The sequence below is a fragment of the Vipera ursinii genome, assembly GCF_947247035.1.
Source record: "Vipera ursinii genome assembly, chromosome: 3".
Taxonomy (NCBI): domain Eukaryota; kingdom Metazoa; phylum Chordata; class Lepidosauria; order Squamata; family Viperidae; genus Vipera; species Vipera ursinii.
This window is the reverse complement of record NC_139516.1, coordinates 105270693-105285523: the sequence shown is the minus strand read 5'-3', so window position 1 is coordinate 105285523 and position 14831 is coordinate 105270693. Positions and strand designations below refer to the sequence as shown.

The following is a 14831-nucleotide window of genomic DNA, read 5'->3' as shown; positions in this document are numbered from 1 at the left end:
CCAGTATCTAAGAGGCTGCTACAAAGAAGAGGGGGTCAACTTGAGATTGGACAACAATTTGTCTGAAATGGTATATGATTTCCTGCTTGAGCAGAGGGTTGGACTAAAAGACCTCCAAAGTCCCTTCCAACTCTGTTATTCTGTTCTGTTCCACTAAGTAGTTTCTGTGTTAAAGTTTGAGAAATAAAAATGTATAGTGGAACTGGAAATATTATGAGCAGGGCTTTTTTTGTCATAGAACACTCAGAACGGAGTTCCGGCACCTTTTTTGGATGGAACCTTGTAGGGTAGGCAAGGCGGGTTGTATGACGTGTGAGTTCCGGCACCTTTTTCTTTTACAAAAAAAGCACTGATTATGAGGGATGTAGTTTGTTACATACAGAATGCTTGAGCAGAGGGTTGGACTAAAAGACCTCCAAGGTGTCAAGGTACAGTAATTGTAATTTAGTAGCTGACCAGCAAGCAGAGTATTTTGGGGTGGTGTCCTTTAAGAGACTGAACCTGAGGAAAATGACAGTTGGAACCTTGCACTTCACTTGAACCATTTGAATATAAATGACTTCCTTGTATGATGTATGCTCCCTGAATGTTATTGTTTCATGTTGTCTATTAAACCACAGTTATTTTGATAAACCACTGTCAGATGTTTGTGATTCTATGTTGTCACAAGAAGAAAACAAGAAAAAGGCTGCGATAATTTATATTTTAAACAACACAAGGTCCCTTCCAACTCTGTTATTCTGTTTCTATCCTGTTCTACAAAGTAGCTACTGTGTTAAAGTTTGAGAAATAAAAATGCATAGTGGAACTGGAAATAGTATGAGGGATGTAGTTTCTTACATACAGAATGCAGAAAAAAAATCAGTTGAGAAACAACCTTATCAAAATGGATAAAATATATGTAGACTAGAAGTAGACAGGGAGAAATTTTTCACACCATGTATAATTAATCTGTCGAATTACCACAAAACATGGCGATGACCACTTACTTGAATGCCTTTAAAAGGGATTGGATAGTGGGATGGAATGTTAGTTAAAAACTAGTAACTTGAGGACCCAATTTTATCTCTGCGTTGGGGGCAGTTTGATTCCAAATACCAATTTTAGGTGAACAGTAATAGGATACTCTGTCTTTTACTTGAGAGCACCCTAGAGGTATTTCATTAACCACTTTTAAAAAACAAAATGTTGCACTAGAATGGATCTTATCCTGCTGTAGCAAGACTATAGGTAAAGGTAAAGGTTCCCCTGCACATGCGTGCTAGTCGTTTCCGACTCTAGGGGCCGGTGCTCATCTCCGTTTCAAAGCCGAAGAGCCAGCGCTTGTCCGAGGACGTCTCCGTGGTCATGTGGCCGGCATGACTAGACGCCAAAGGCGCACGGAACGCTGTTACCTTCCCACCGTAGTGGTCCCTATTTTTCTACTTGCATTTTTACGTGCTTTCGAACTGCTAGGTTGGCAGAAGCTGGGACGAGTAACAGGCGCTCACTGTGTTACGCGGCACTCGGGATTCGACCCGCCAAACTGCCGACCTTCCGATCGACAAGCTCAGCGTCCTAACCCACTGAACCACCGTGTCCCTTAGCAAGACTATGCTTATGCTTATCTAATCTCTCCAGTCTACAGGGCTTATTAAAATTAGGAAAAGTGCTGGTGATTTTGGGCTGGTCATTCTCAGCCCAATTCATCCCAGAGGTTGTGGGAAAAATAAGACACAGGAATTTTGGGTATGTTTGCTATCTTGAATTAAATATAAAAGGAGATAGTATAATAATAGGATGATGATGATGATTCTATTTTTCTTTTAGCCATGTCTCAGACCGTACAGACAAATGGCACACAACCATTGAGCAAAACATGGGAACTCAGCTTATATGAACTTCAAAGAACACCTCAGGTACTGTAGTTACTTTCTTCTCCATCTTTGTATTATTTTTGGTAATAGCTTGTATCGTTGTATTGTTTTAGTGTGAATGTGATCTTCTACATCCCAGATAATTTGTACCAGAAGAATTTGATAGGAAGAAAAGTAATGCAAATTATAAGAGTATTGAAAGTGTATCATTTGTAAATATTAATTTTATTGGAACAAGGAAATAATTTCTTGAAAACACTATTTTGATCATTAGGAAGCTATAACAGATGGCCTGGAAATAGTGGTGTCACCCCGAAGTCTCCACAGTGAGCTAATGTGTCCCATTTGTTTGGATATGCTGAAAAATACCATGACTACTAAGGAATGTCTACATCGATTTTGTGCTGATTGCATTATCACAGCCCTTAGAAGTGGGTAAGTTGGTTGATGAAAAAATCCTACTGCTACAGAACTGAATAGTACCTTGGAATTACGCTCAGACCAGTGATTCAAAAGGTTTTTTGGAATTTAAGCCACATGGGATACAGCCAGTGATGCATGAATGTTTTAGATATGGATAAGGCCACTGTTTTTGCCCCATGCTGGAGTATGTGAATTGGGGCGGAAATTTTAAGAGTAATTGTAACAAAACTAGGTGCTTCTTATTTCAGCAAGAGGTGGGTGGGTAGGAAAGGCCAAAAAAAGCAGATTGCTGCCAACATTTAATGATATATGGGATTATATAGTAATAGCACTTAGACTAATATACCGCCTCATAGTGCTTTACAGCCCTCTCTAACCAGTTTACAGAGTCACCCTCATTTTACTGACCTCGGAAGGATGGCTAATCTGCTTGTTGCCTATCACAGCTCTGCCACAAAGGAATTATAAACATACTTTTGCCTTCTTTCTCCTCTGAAATTGCCTTCTGTCACCTATTGTATATGGCTGGCCACATTCAAAACCCAAAGAAGGTTATATATAAAGAATTTGCAGCTAGGATGGGTTGAGTATTTTTGCTATCCTACTTAATCTTGTGAGATGGGAGTCCTTGGTGCTCTCTGAGCTTGATTGTTTTCTTGCAGATGCTTTATTACCCAAACTAGTTAAACTCATCAGCACTGATGATATTACCTAGTTTGGGTACTGAAACATCTGCAAGCTCAGGGAGCACCAAAGAGTTCTCATTTCAACCCTGAGCCTCAAATATTTTCTCCTTTATTGCCTTGTAGGATAGGTTTGCTGCAGTAGTACCTGAACCTAGGTCATTCAAAGCATCTTATATCCAAGCAAAGACTTCAATTTGGAGTTCAAATCAGGATTTGTATCCAGTATACTACACTGACTCCAAGTAATGACTTTTTTCAGCCTATTAAAAAGTGGGTACATAAAGAATACTAGGCTCCTTGTACTGTTGTCACCAAATAATGTACAGGACTAAGAGCAAAGAGGGTCAGTGAGCATTGACCATATCATTCTATTGAATTCTGAGATGTCCAAAATTAACAAATGGCTGTTCCCCTTCTGAAAAATAGTTAAGTATTTCAAAAGAAATCACAAAGATTTGCCGACAATGCAATAAGCATACAAAATTTTTGAATTAGGTAAGAACATATTTTTGGAATTCTTTTTCTTATTTTCAGAAACAAAGAATGCCCTACTTGTCGTAAAAAGCTCGTTTCCAAAAGATCTTTGAGACCAGATCCAAATTTTGATGCCCTCATCAGTAAAATTTATCCAAGTCGTGATGAATATGAGGCTCACCAGGAGAGAGTTTTAGCAAGGATCAGCAAGCACAATAATCAGCAAGCTTTGAGCCACAGCATTGAAGAGGGTCTGAAAATACAAGCCTTGAACAGGTAAAAAAATTATATATAGTGAAAAGATGGGTATCTCTAGTTGGGTGATTGTCTGCATACTTATTTGTATGAAGATCTATATCTTCAGACTTCAGCATAAAAAGAAAAAATAGAAAATGATGCCTACCAGAAGGTTAGAGTATTGCTTCTATTTGAAATACACATTACTGGATTGAGTAGACGAGTAATCAAAAAGCTTACATTTTTAAATAAATTCCTGCCTTTTTTTTAAATTTGAAAACTGTGGATCATGCAAAATTGACCACAACAGCCTAACTTCCAATGTTACAGCTAACCATATCCTAATATTTGTTCAAAATCTATATTTCAAATGACATGTCTACTAAATACTATAAATACTAAACATATTTGTAATATGTGAATTATTTTGCAAAATGAATTTCCTCATGGCAGAAGAAGAAGAATGCATTGGTATTAGTATTAATACTACTACTATTTCAGTACTACAGCTAATGGTGGAGGGTTGTATGTTGGATATGTGTATTTAATGAAAAAAAATGGACAAAATTTGCTAGCTGAAACAAAGACTCTGAAAATGAAGAATTTAAGGTTATTTCTTGATTGTGCTAACTAGGTTACAGAGAGGCAAGAAGCAACAGATAGAGAATGGCAGCGGAGCAGAAGACAATGGTGACAGTTCGCATTGTAGTAACGCTTCGACCCACAGTAATCAGGAGGCTGGACCAAGTAACAAAAGAACCAAAACTTCTGATGATTCTGGGCTTGAACTGGACAATAACAATACAACAGTTGCTATAGACCCAGTATTGGATGGTGCAAGTGAAATAGAATTAGTTTTCAGACCCCATCCTACACTTATGGAAAATGATGACAGTGCACAGACAAGGTAAGCAGTGATTCATTTTTATTTTAGAAGAAATGCTGAATATGGTAGTAGATGAATCCAGTTAAATATTGTAGGCTCTGTATGACTTCATGTAGAATAAACAATAGAAAATACTGGATTATTTTCCTTGTAAGCCTTTCCATATCTGTTAATCTTACTTCTTGTAACCTGTAGGTACATAAACCCTCTTTGCTTCTGTACAGGTACATTAAGACCTCGGGCAATGCCACTGTTGATCACTTGTCTAAGTACCTAGCTGTGAGGCTAGCCTTAGAAGAACTTCGGAGCAAAGGAGAGTCTAATCAGATGAATCTTGAAACAGCCAGTGAGAAGCAATACACAATTTATATTGCTACAGCTAATGGCCAATTCACCGTGAGTAACTGTTTGAGCAAAAATGCAATTGAGAAAAGGCATTGTTTCAAAATAAATTTGAATTCTATTCAGAATGTCATTATGCCCAGGGCTAAACATACAGAGGCAAAGCAAATAGGGTATGCTGTCAGGATGTGTGATCTTGACAATGTGTATGTCAGAACCCACCCCAATCCACAACTTAGGAAAGAAGAACTCTTGGAGACAGGATTGTCCAAACAGGAACTTTTACTAAAACATGGTTGACAGTGGATAATCTAGACAGGATCTGGAAACTGTCTCACAGATCAATACTTTTAAAGTGTCCCCAAGTAATAACCCCTCCCCTCAGTCCATTTGGTCAGTACCGGATCAGTCAAGTTTCAGGTGTCAAACTCCTCATGGGAAAGAAAAGCCCCATCATATTTTCAACATTATTACTTCTTCCCCTTCATATTCCAGTCGGAGATACAAACCAGAATCCCCCCCCCTTTCTTTGTTCTTCTTAGTTCAAAGGGTTTCTTCCCTGGTCTTTTGTGATGGCCTTCAGGCAGGCTGAATAAACAAACCTTGCATCTAAGGGATGGCTGTTAACAACCCTGCCTTCTCTTTCCCTCCTTGGAAATGGCAGAATCCAGTAAAGGGTTGAGATTTAGATTTGCACAGATAGGGAGTTAGAAATGAAATATATAAATGGATTCTGATTGTATCTAAAAGGTATGATCTATATACCCAGGCTTAACCCTCTGTGTGGAAAATTTCCGAAAAGGACACGTGCATATGTTGCTAAAAAAAGATGAGGAAAATCTAGTTTCAGACCATTATTGATTCGTTTCTGAGCTTTCCTGTTCATCTCACTTTCTTATACAATCCTAGCAGAATTATTTATCCCCTACTGTGGAAGGTTAACATGTAGAAAGGAGTATTTTAAAAAAATACAATGCAAACAACCAAGTGTTTTGTTGTACATTAAAGCCTCAACCATAGCTCATAAGCCTTTGCAGAGAACGACTCTGTTTCAACAGAAGCAGGGAGTACAGTCCTGACAAAAAGGGCAAAATGTGTATTCTTGTCAGGTGCGGGAAGAAAGGAGATGAAGAATGGTAAGAGACTGACCATTAACAAAACAGAAAGGGCTTTTTTTGGGGTGAGGGAGGAAGGCATGTAATTCTCTGGTCCATGAACGCTAAAAATAACAGTGGGATTATTTCAGTCTCTGAAAATATTCTTGTCACCGTGTGTCCAAGGTGGTTATCCTTCAACAAAGCAATTTTAAAGACACATTTTATCCTGCACCAGTTTTCATACTCTCAGAATAAACTGAGATTTCTTGTAGTACTTTATATGGTTTATCAGTGCAAGATTGTGTCACATTTAGTTACTGTTTTGTTAATAGTCACTCTCTTGTCTCTCCATTCTCACTATTCCCTCTTCTCCTTCCACCTCCTACGACAGCTGCTTGATGTTTGGACTGCACACATTTGATGAAGTGGATTGTACAAAAGTTAATATTATTGTAATAAATTGATTAGTCAAGATATCATAAAACTGCTGCAGAAAACTAACACGGCTAACCTATGAAAATGCTGAATATAAACATACTAAGTGAACATGCTAGGAAACTTCTATTCGTATATCTGGAATTTTGATCTGTTATATGATGTTTAAGATGGATGAAAGGTCTTTTTATTTTGGACAAGATTTAAATATACAGTATGCTTCTTCCAACATCCTGGAAACCAATCAGAACTTATTGCTGTTTTTACAGTGTCTAAAAAAGAGTCTGTATTGGCTGCAGCTCCCTACTAACTGGCCTGCTACATCCACATATCTTTACTTTTTTTCAGAATTAGTGTTCAGTGAAGTACATAAATTGTGGGAACATATAAAGAAAAAGGATATTGTACGGAATCTAGCTGTCTGATATATTTATTCATTACTGAACTGTGTACTTAAAATAAATTACAGTGACCTTTAAAAAGGACTAAATCAAAACCTAGCCTCCCATACACATTGTATCAATCTTAAAGGACTTGAGGCTTCTAGTGTAAACTTAAATGTATAAGATTAAACTTAACCATCTGGTCTTGATCTAATTGAAAAGAGCTATTTAATTCATTGACTAGAATTGTGCATTGTTAGTGGCAAGTAATTTTGGGGGTTAGGCCTCCACTTTAGACTTTAGATGTTTGAATAAAAAGGGTGTATTAAATCTGTGCTAGATCCAGTAATATATGCATAATGTCCCCACCCACTTGTAATTATAATTACTGAGTGGGTAGGACAAAATGGCAGTCAGATTTGGATCACTGCTGTGCGTCCTGGAATACATGGCCTGCCCTCCTTCCACGGGAGATCTGAAGAGAGAAATGCAAGGTGGGTGTGTAGGATCAGGCCCAAATGCTGCAGGGTTCCAATGGGGTAGGATAGGGAGGCAGGGGGTGCTGTAGTGACCCTGTGCTGGGTTGTAAGGGCAAATGACCTCAAGGCCACTGCTGCTGTCGTATCTTTGAAATGGTATGTACCTTTTTTGGGGGGAGGGGTCTCTTGTAACTTCAGATGTTCATTAAATGGCCTGTCATACCTCAATAACCTGAGCTCAAGATACTATTAATTGCTGTAATCATGTTCTACTTAGACAATTGTGTTAAGTGATTTCATTCCATGCTTTAACAAGCAACTAGGGTTATGTCCCATGATATTGCTAACATATTTGATAGGAAAATATAAATATTTTCTGATTCTGATTGACAAGGTCTTCTTGATGAAGATACCAGCCTGAAAAATACTGGACAAAAATACAGACAGCTACAAGATTTTGTTTGCTATTACTTAAACCCAAAAATTTAAATGTTGGTAGATTTTTTTCAAAATGCTAAATGTGTAAAGATCTAAAAATGTTCACGCTTTATCATGTTCAGTTTTGAAAGATCAGAATTGACCTAATATTTCTTAATTTCATCTTGCAAAGCTGGAGTGGCTTTTTATGTTGCTGTACTTTGAACATAATAGCTTTATTTACCTTGATGGTAGACTGCAGAAATGTCAAACGTACATATTTGTTTGCTAAACCTCTAGGCTCTATTTTGCAATGGGAAGGATAAATTTTAAAAGATCTGTAGCCTTTTTTATGGAAATATACTATAACACCCTCATTTGTTCTACAGCTGCTTTTCCTTTGGAACTGAAATATCGGTTTATATTAGGAGTGAATGTTGTTTACGAACTGTGATTTGTCAGTGTTTGGTAATTTTCTAGTTATTATTTTTTGTTATTCATTTTCAAATGGCAATAACACTTTTCTATTTTTAACTTTGTTACTTCTTTTGGCTCCCACTCTAGGTATTAAACGGTTCTTTTTCCTTGGAGCTGGTCAGTGAAAAATACTGGAAAGTGAATAAGCCCATGGAGCTCTACTATGCACCAACAAAGGAACACAAATAAGCCTTACAAAAAGGCTTTGAGTTGGAACAATACTTGCTTTTATAGCTTTGCTTTAATTTGAGGTACCATCCTCTGCATCATGGACAACTGCACATAGACTTGGATTCCTCAATGAATATCTCTAGACAGTATTTTGTGTGATATCTAACTTATATTTTTCTTTCTGAAGAACTGAATGATCAGAACATTCCACTGTTACTGTTGTATATGTTCTTTTAATTTGGTGGCTCTTGGTTCATGTGCATGAAGTTAGTGGCAGCAAAATTTCTTTAGAACATGGAATGTTAGAAGGCTTTGGATGGGCAGACTCACTAGCACCTTGATGTACATTGACAAAGGAACAAGAGATGCTATAATTCTATTATATATGATTAAGAGTAGGTCTGTTAGTAAGTAACTAGTTCAGATGCTAAAGAAATAACAGGCTGGAGGAAAAGATAGATTGTTCACAGCAGTACCTGAATTCTTATGCAATGCCCTGTAATGTCATTCTGCTTTGTGAATAAAAAAGCCACCTCATATACAACACTGTCTTCATTCCCAGTGTCCATGGGAATGCAAGCTACTCTTTTTCCTGTTTTCATGATATTTAAGGTAAATTATTCTTACCAACTTCACATTATAGCTAAGAGAACATTAACTGTAATACTGTTTCATAGCTTAATTGCAGTTTAAGAACTAGCTCTGGGAAAAGACTTTACAGAATGAGTGTACATTTCTGAGACAAGTTCCAAATTTTGTTAATCACAGTTCATGAAGTGCTGATGGTACAATCATATTAACATTCCGGAAAAAGGGAAAAATATGCTGATTTGTACTGATACTACTTAAAAATAATAATGATGCAATATTGACAAATTTCTTTGACAGCATTCTTAAATTTTCCCAAGTCAATTAGGCACTTGTAAAAATAAGTGCAGTATGGATTGTAATGATCTTTAATTTTGATTGGATCAAAACTGTATACTTACCTATCGTAGCATCCAAACTTCTGTAAATCAGTTATCATCCATGACGTAGTAGAAGACTCATCCTTCTGTGTGGCTGATGATATATAGTATATAAAAAACCTTCTTTTCACTGAAATGTTCCCCAGTACTCTTGAGAGTTTTGAATATGCTAAGAAAATGAATGATACAGAAAAATGTGGACTTTTATGGGATTAACTTCAATATTTAGCAACTTCTTATGGTTGTTGGTCTAAAAATTATCTACTATAAAAGTCAAAAAGTCAATTATTGCAATTCAAAGCTGAGAATATGCCTACTAATTTGAAAGATCTGATGATTGTACAGAAAGAAAAAGCTTTATAGTACTCAGTTCAGTGTTAGAGGTTCCTGAATTATTTTACCAGTTTGTGCCATGACAGTTCATAAGTCCAAGCCAGGTTGGGGGTGGGGTGGGGAAAATGTATCATGCTTACTCAGTTTTGTTCAGTATTTTTGGTGTAATGTACAAACTATATAGCTTGCTAGTGCATGTCCACTAAATATAATCACATTTTTATGTGAAAAAATGGTTTTGTATAAGCAAACATCAGGTGCAAAAAAAAACTTGATTTGTGACTTACCCAAGAAATTGTTTAGCCCTAGATGCAGATCAAATATAGCATTCTGAAAAAATTGTCTGTCTAGGGAAGGTACATTGTTCCCAAGTTGGGAAAGAATGTGAATTTTTAACTTGTTATGGTGAGTATTTATATTTACTTAAGTATTTATATTTACTTAAATATAAAAGTAGTTGTTTTAATCAATGAATTGCATTGTGACTTTAATGGGTCAACTATTGGCAGCTTTGAGAAGTTGCCTATCCTTAGTGCCACATTTTCACAAGCAAGCTATTTTGGAAAAGTGACAGTCTTATCATGAAATGTTACATCTCTCATTCCTGAAGTTCAGAATTCATTCATGGGTGTATATATAAGAAATTCCAAAGAGAAATGAGAACCTGAACAGGTAAATATATCCTCTGTGACTAGCTAAGATCTGGTGTGATTCAAAATCCATTTACAGTAGTAGTGTTAACTCTGAAGGTGAGAATAATCCTGAAGAATACACAACATGTCAATTTAGTGCCCTTCTCAACTCTCCACCTTAGCAAAACTGTGTATTTTTACAACAGCTTTTCTTTACTATAGTATATGGTGCAACAAGTGCTACAGAAGACTTGTGTCTTTGATTATCCCATTTTGAGATTCCCTATTTGCACAGTAGAAGCAGTAAAGGGACACCATCTTGATCATTGGAATCATCCAACAACTACATGCTGACAGAAGCAGCTGATTATTCTTCCTGTGAAGGGGTAGGATTTGGAAAGACACATTCCACATTACAGTATAAACTAACTGTCCTTATATCTCCCTGAATGTGAGTGCAAGCTTAAGTTATTGCTTTTGTCCCTGTTTCTGCACTAACAATCATGCTTGATAATAGCAATTTGAAGAATTCTGATGGAAAGTGTGCTATTTTGCCTATTAAAAAAGGTACTTGGGAAACTTTCTGAACTGCCTAAAAATGATTAGGAATAATTTTGAAGGTTTTCATTCTTTTCTTTTTTTGGAATTTTTTTAATTAGTTTTTATAGGGTTAAAAAGGTAGGGAAATGGGGATTTGGGATAGGGTAGAGGAAAGGTTAAGGGTGAGGGTTGGGGTTTCCCCCAAAAACATTCCATTTCTGCACAATCCAGTATTTTCTTAATACTTCTTCAGTCGGTGACATTTCATTTTTCCAATATTGGGCATACATAATTCTCTCTGCTGTCAATACATGTAACATTAAGTATCCGCTCTCCTTATCATAGTTAGGGCCTATCATTCCTAAGAGAAACAATTCTGGTTTAAATTCTATTTGTTTTTTAATCATCTCTAACCATAAATGTATCTTAAGCCAAAACCTTTTTGCTTTTGGACATGTCCACCAGATATGATAATAAGTACCTGGTCTTTGCTTACATTTCCAACAAACATTTGAAGTATTTTTAAACATTTTAGCCAGTCTCACTGGTGTCATGTGCCATCTATAAAACATTTTATACAAATTTTCTTTATATGATTCAGCTTTGGTTAATCTAATATTTCTATCCCATAGCTTTTCCCATTCTTCAAGCTCTATAGTATGACCAACATTTTTTGCCCATATTATCATTGTTTCTTTAACTTGTTCCTCCTCCATCTTTAAGTTAAGCAGTAATCTATAGAGTTTTTTAATCAGCTTTTCATCTGTTTTTAACAATGTAAGATCAAGTTTTATTTATTTTTATTTTAATTCCATTTATATCCCGCCCTTCTCCGAAGACTCAGGGCGGCTTACAAGCTTAGCAGTTCTGTCTGTTCCTTATAGAACCCCGTTGCTTTCACGTCTTTTTCATATCTCGATTGAATTTGTAAATATGGCCACAATGGTAGGTCAATACCTTGTTGTTTTAAGTCTTGTCTAGATTTCAATCTTCCTTCATTATCCAGTAAGTCTTTATATGTTACAAGTTTATCATGGTTAATTGGACTTCCGGGTGGCAAGGCGTCGCCGGAGGCAGCCATTCTTCGGCTGTCAGCCCCGCGGCTCCATAGAGCCGCCGAAAACAGTGCAGATCAGCTGTTTCGGCGGCTCGGAAGCCCCCTCCTTGGGAGAAGAGGAGGGGGTGAGCGCCCAGGTAGGGGTAGAGCTCTTCGGGGCCGCCAGAACTTAAGGTTTTGGCGGCTGAAGGATTGAGCCCCCCCGAAGCCTGGGTATGCTCCGGACTGCGAGGCACTTCTGCTCCGGGTTTTTTGGAGCAGAACAGGGCGTCCGCAACCATCCCTGCCAGCAAGAGAGAACTATGGAGAACTTGGATGCAGGCGGAGCGATGCAGGAGATTCAGGTGAAAGTGGATTTATGATCTTTAACTCAATGGACTTTGCGGAGTTTGAAAGTGAAAGTGTGTAGCAGGCAATAGTGAGTGAAAATGGTGGCTAAATCTTCTAAAGTTCTTAGAAGCACGGGGGCTTCTCCGGTGCAGCAGTCTTCGTTGCAAGCTTTATTGCCCCCTGCACCTGCACCTGCACCAGCCTTTGCAGTTAAAGATTTGCAGAATGTGATGCAAGAGGCTTTGGAAAAGCAATCGCAACAACTAGCTGAGATTATGGATGAAAAGTTGGATGAGAAGTTGACAGAAAAACTAGCTGAGGTTATGGATGAAAAGTTGGATGAGAAGTTGACAGAAAAACTAGCTGAGGTTATGGATGAAAAGTTGGATGAGAAGCTAACAGAAACAAGGGCAGACATCTTACTTGCATTTCAAGGCATGGCTATATGCATTGAGCGTTTGGATGAAAGAGTGGAAGATCTCAGCCAAAATAATAGCAGATTAGATGCAAAAATGTCAGAGACTGAGAATGTGGTGGAGAAAATTGATAGTGATTTGACCTTGGTACAGTATCACGAGATGGAGTTTGCTGTGAGAATCAGAGGCTTAAAAGAGGATCCTAAAGAAAATTTGAAGGAAATAGTTTCTGAGGCTTTGGAAGGGGTGCTGGGGCGACCAGCAGATGTAATTATGGAAGATATAGACAAAATTGTCCGTGTTAATTCGTGGATTGCAAGACAAAGGAAATTACCCAGAGATGTGGTGGTTTATTTTACAAAGAGAGCAATTAGAAATGAGGTCATTCAAACCTCTTACAATACTAAATATGCAATTGCTGAGCAAGAAGTCTTGGTTTTAAAAGAGATCCCTCCAAGAATCTTAAGGAGAAGGAAGGAGTTTGCTTTTTTAGCACAAGAATTAAAGCGACGTGATATCAAGTTCAGATGGGAGATACCAGTGGGTATGGTGGTGATGCATGAAGGTACGAGACATCGTCTTACTACAGTGATGCAGGCACGTGATTTTTACAGTAATGCTTTAAAAGCAACCCCCATACCACTTTTGGAATCTACAAAGAAGAATGGCGAGGGAGAGCTTCAACTACGTAGTCAGAATTTACAAGGTGCTGAAGGAGCAACGCAGATAGTTGAGAAAGCTACAGGAGTGGATCAAATTTCAGTATTGTCGGAAGAGGCTAGAGACCAGAGGATGACGTGTGCTGCTTCGAGACGAATGAGACGAGAGCAAGAACAAAACCAGCAGAAAGTCATGGGACCTCCAAAACGTACCTATAACGAAGCTGAGGGAGGGGCGAGACCTAAGAATGTAAAGGGGATCCTGGAAGAAGCACTCCAAAAGCTTCGGGTCGCGAAGGATGGCGACTAAGTTTCTAACTTGGAATGTTAATGGTTTAAATTCACCGCAGAAGAGAAAGAAAGTTTTTTAACATTTAAAACAATTTAAGAATGATGTTATTTGTTTACAAGAAACACATATTAGAGTCATGGATTAAAAGTACTTATTAAATTCAAGACTGGGTACACAATTTATTGCCTCTGTAACGGACAAGAAAAATGGAGTGGTTGTTTATGTTATACCTTGACAGCGGAGTTAATTGAAGCAGATAAGGAAGATATGTTATAATAGAACTGTTTATAGAAGGCTAAAAAACACTTTTGGTTGGATTATATGCTCCTAATCAACAACATCCCCCTGGTTGATCTTTGCCCACCAGGCTTCTGGGTGGTACACCGGCCTCGGACTCAGGGTAGGGGTGGGGGAGTGGCTGTGGTTATGAGGGAGACCTTATGTCCGCAGGAGGCCACCGTTCTTCAGATAGTCGGATGTGAATCTCTCTTACTGAGGTGTCCTAGGGCGCAGTTGGGCTTGCTGCTCGTGTACCTTTCGCCTAGTCGCGCAGCGGCAGCCCTGCCTGAGCTTCTCGATATCCTCTCGGGGCTGGTGATTGAGTTCTCCAAACTCATGGTTTTGGGTGACTTCAATCTACCATCCCTGGGAGGATCATCTGAGTTAGCTCTGGAGTTCATGGCTTCCATGACGGCCATGGACCTGACGCAAGTAATTCATGGACCGACTCATGTGGGAGGTCACACCCTGGATTTGGTTTTTCTATCTGGACGGTGGTTAGATGATCTTGGTGGGGGCTTCCCAATTGTTATGCCCCTGTCATGGACCGATCATCATCTCCTGCAGCTGGTCTTCCGTTTTACCACTCCCCACCATGGGGGTGCTGAGCCAACTAGATGGTTCCGCCCCAGGCGCTTAATGGACCCTGAGAGGTTCCAGGCAGCGCTGGAGTCACCACCTGCCTCCTCTGCTCACAGCTCGGCAGATGCCTTAGTGGAAGCCTGGGAAAGGACGGCCACGGAGGCACTTGACCGAGTTGTACCGTTGCGGCCCCTGACCTGGCGCAGATCCCAGTGGGCTCCAAGGTTCTTCGCGGAGCTCCGGGAGATGAAGCGTCGGAGACAGGGCCTAGAGAGCAGTTGGAGGTCCAGCCGATCTGAATCCGACCGATTACGACTAAGAACCCATATTAGGTCTTATCTCGCAGTGATGAGGGTGGCGAGGTCTAATTACTTCGCTAC

At 38.7% G+C, this 14831-nt stretch overlaps 2 protein-coding genes across 4 annotated transcripts in view; one reads left to right on the top strand and one right to left on the bottom strand.

Moving 5' to 3' along the window:
• RNF2 (ring finger protein 2) overlaps positions 1-8880 on the top strand; it is a 30720-nt gene extending 21840 nt beyond the window's left edge. Inside the window, exons 2-7 of the mRNA XM_083359095.1 lie at positions 1810-1898; positions 2131-2291; positions 3500-3715; positions 4311-4583; positions 4787-4958; positions 8280-8880. Coding sequence (XP_083215221.1) covers positions 1812-1898; positions 2131-2291; positions 3500-3715; positions 4311-4583; positions 4787-4958; positions 8280-8381 — 1011 coding nt within the window. The 5' untranslated portion in view covers positions 1810-1811 and the 3' untranslated portion in view covers positions 8382-8880. The remainder of the gene's footprint in view (positions 1-1809; positions 1899-2130; positions 2292-3499; positions 3716-4310; positions 4584-4786; positions 4959-8279) is intronic.
• Positions 4978-14831, bottom strand: part of TRMT1L (tRNA methyltransferase 1L) — a 64231-nt gene continuing 54377 nt past the window's right edge. The window contains exons 16-17 of one of the 3 annotated variants that reach the window (XR_014492064.1): positions 9353-9500; positions 4978-7294 (exon numbers count right to left, since the gene is read on the bottom strand). Coding sequence is in view for 1 of the 3 variants with exons in the window: in XM_083359080.1 (XP_083215206.1) it covers positions 9410-9500 (91 nt within the window). In the remaining 2 variants the exon portion in view is untranslated. Of the gene's footprint in view, positions 7295-8429; positions 9501-14831 lie in introns of those variants that run through there. The other 2 variants (XR_014492065.1, XM_083359080.1) reach the window with 2 other exon arrangements.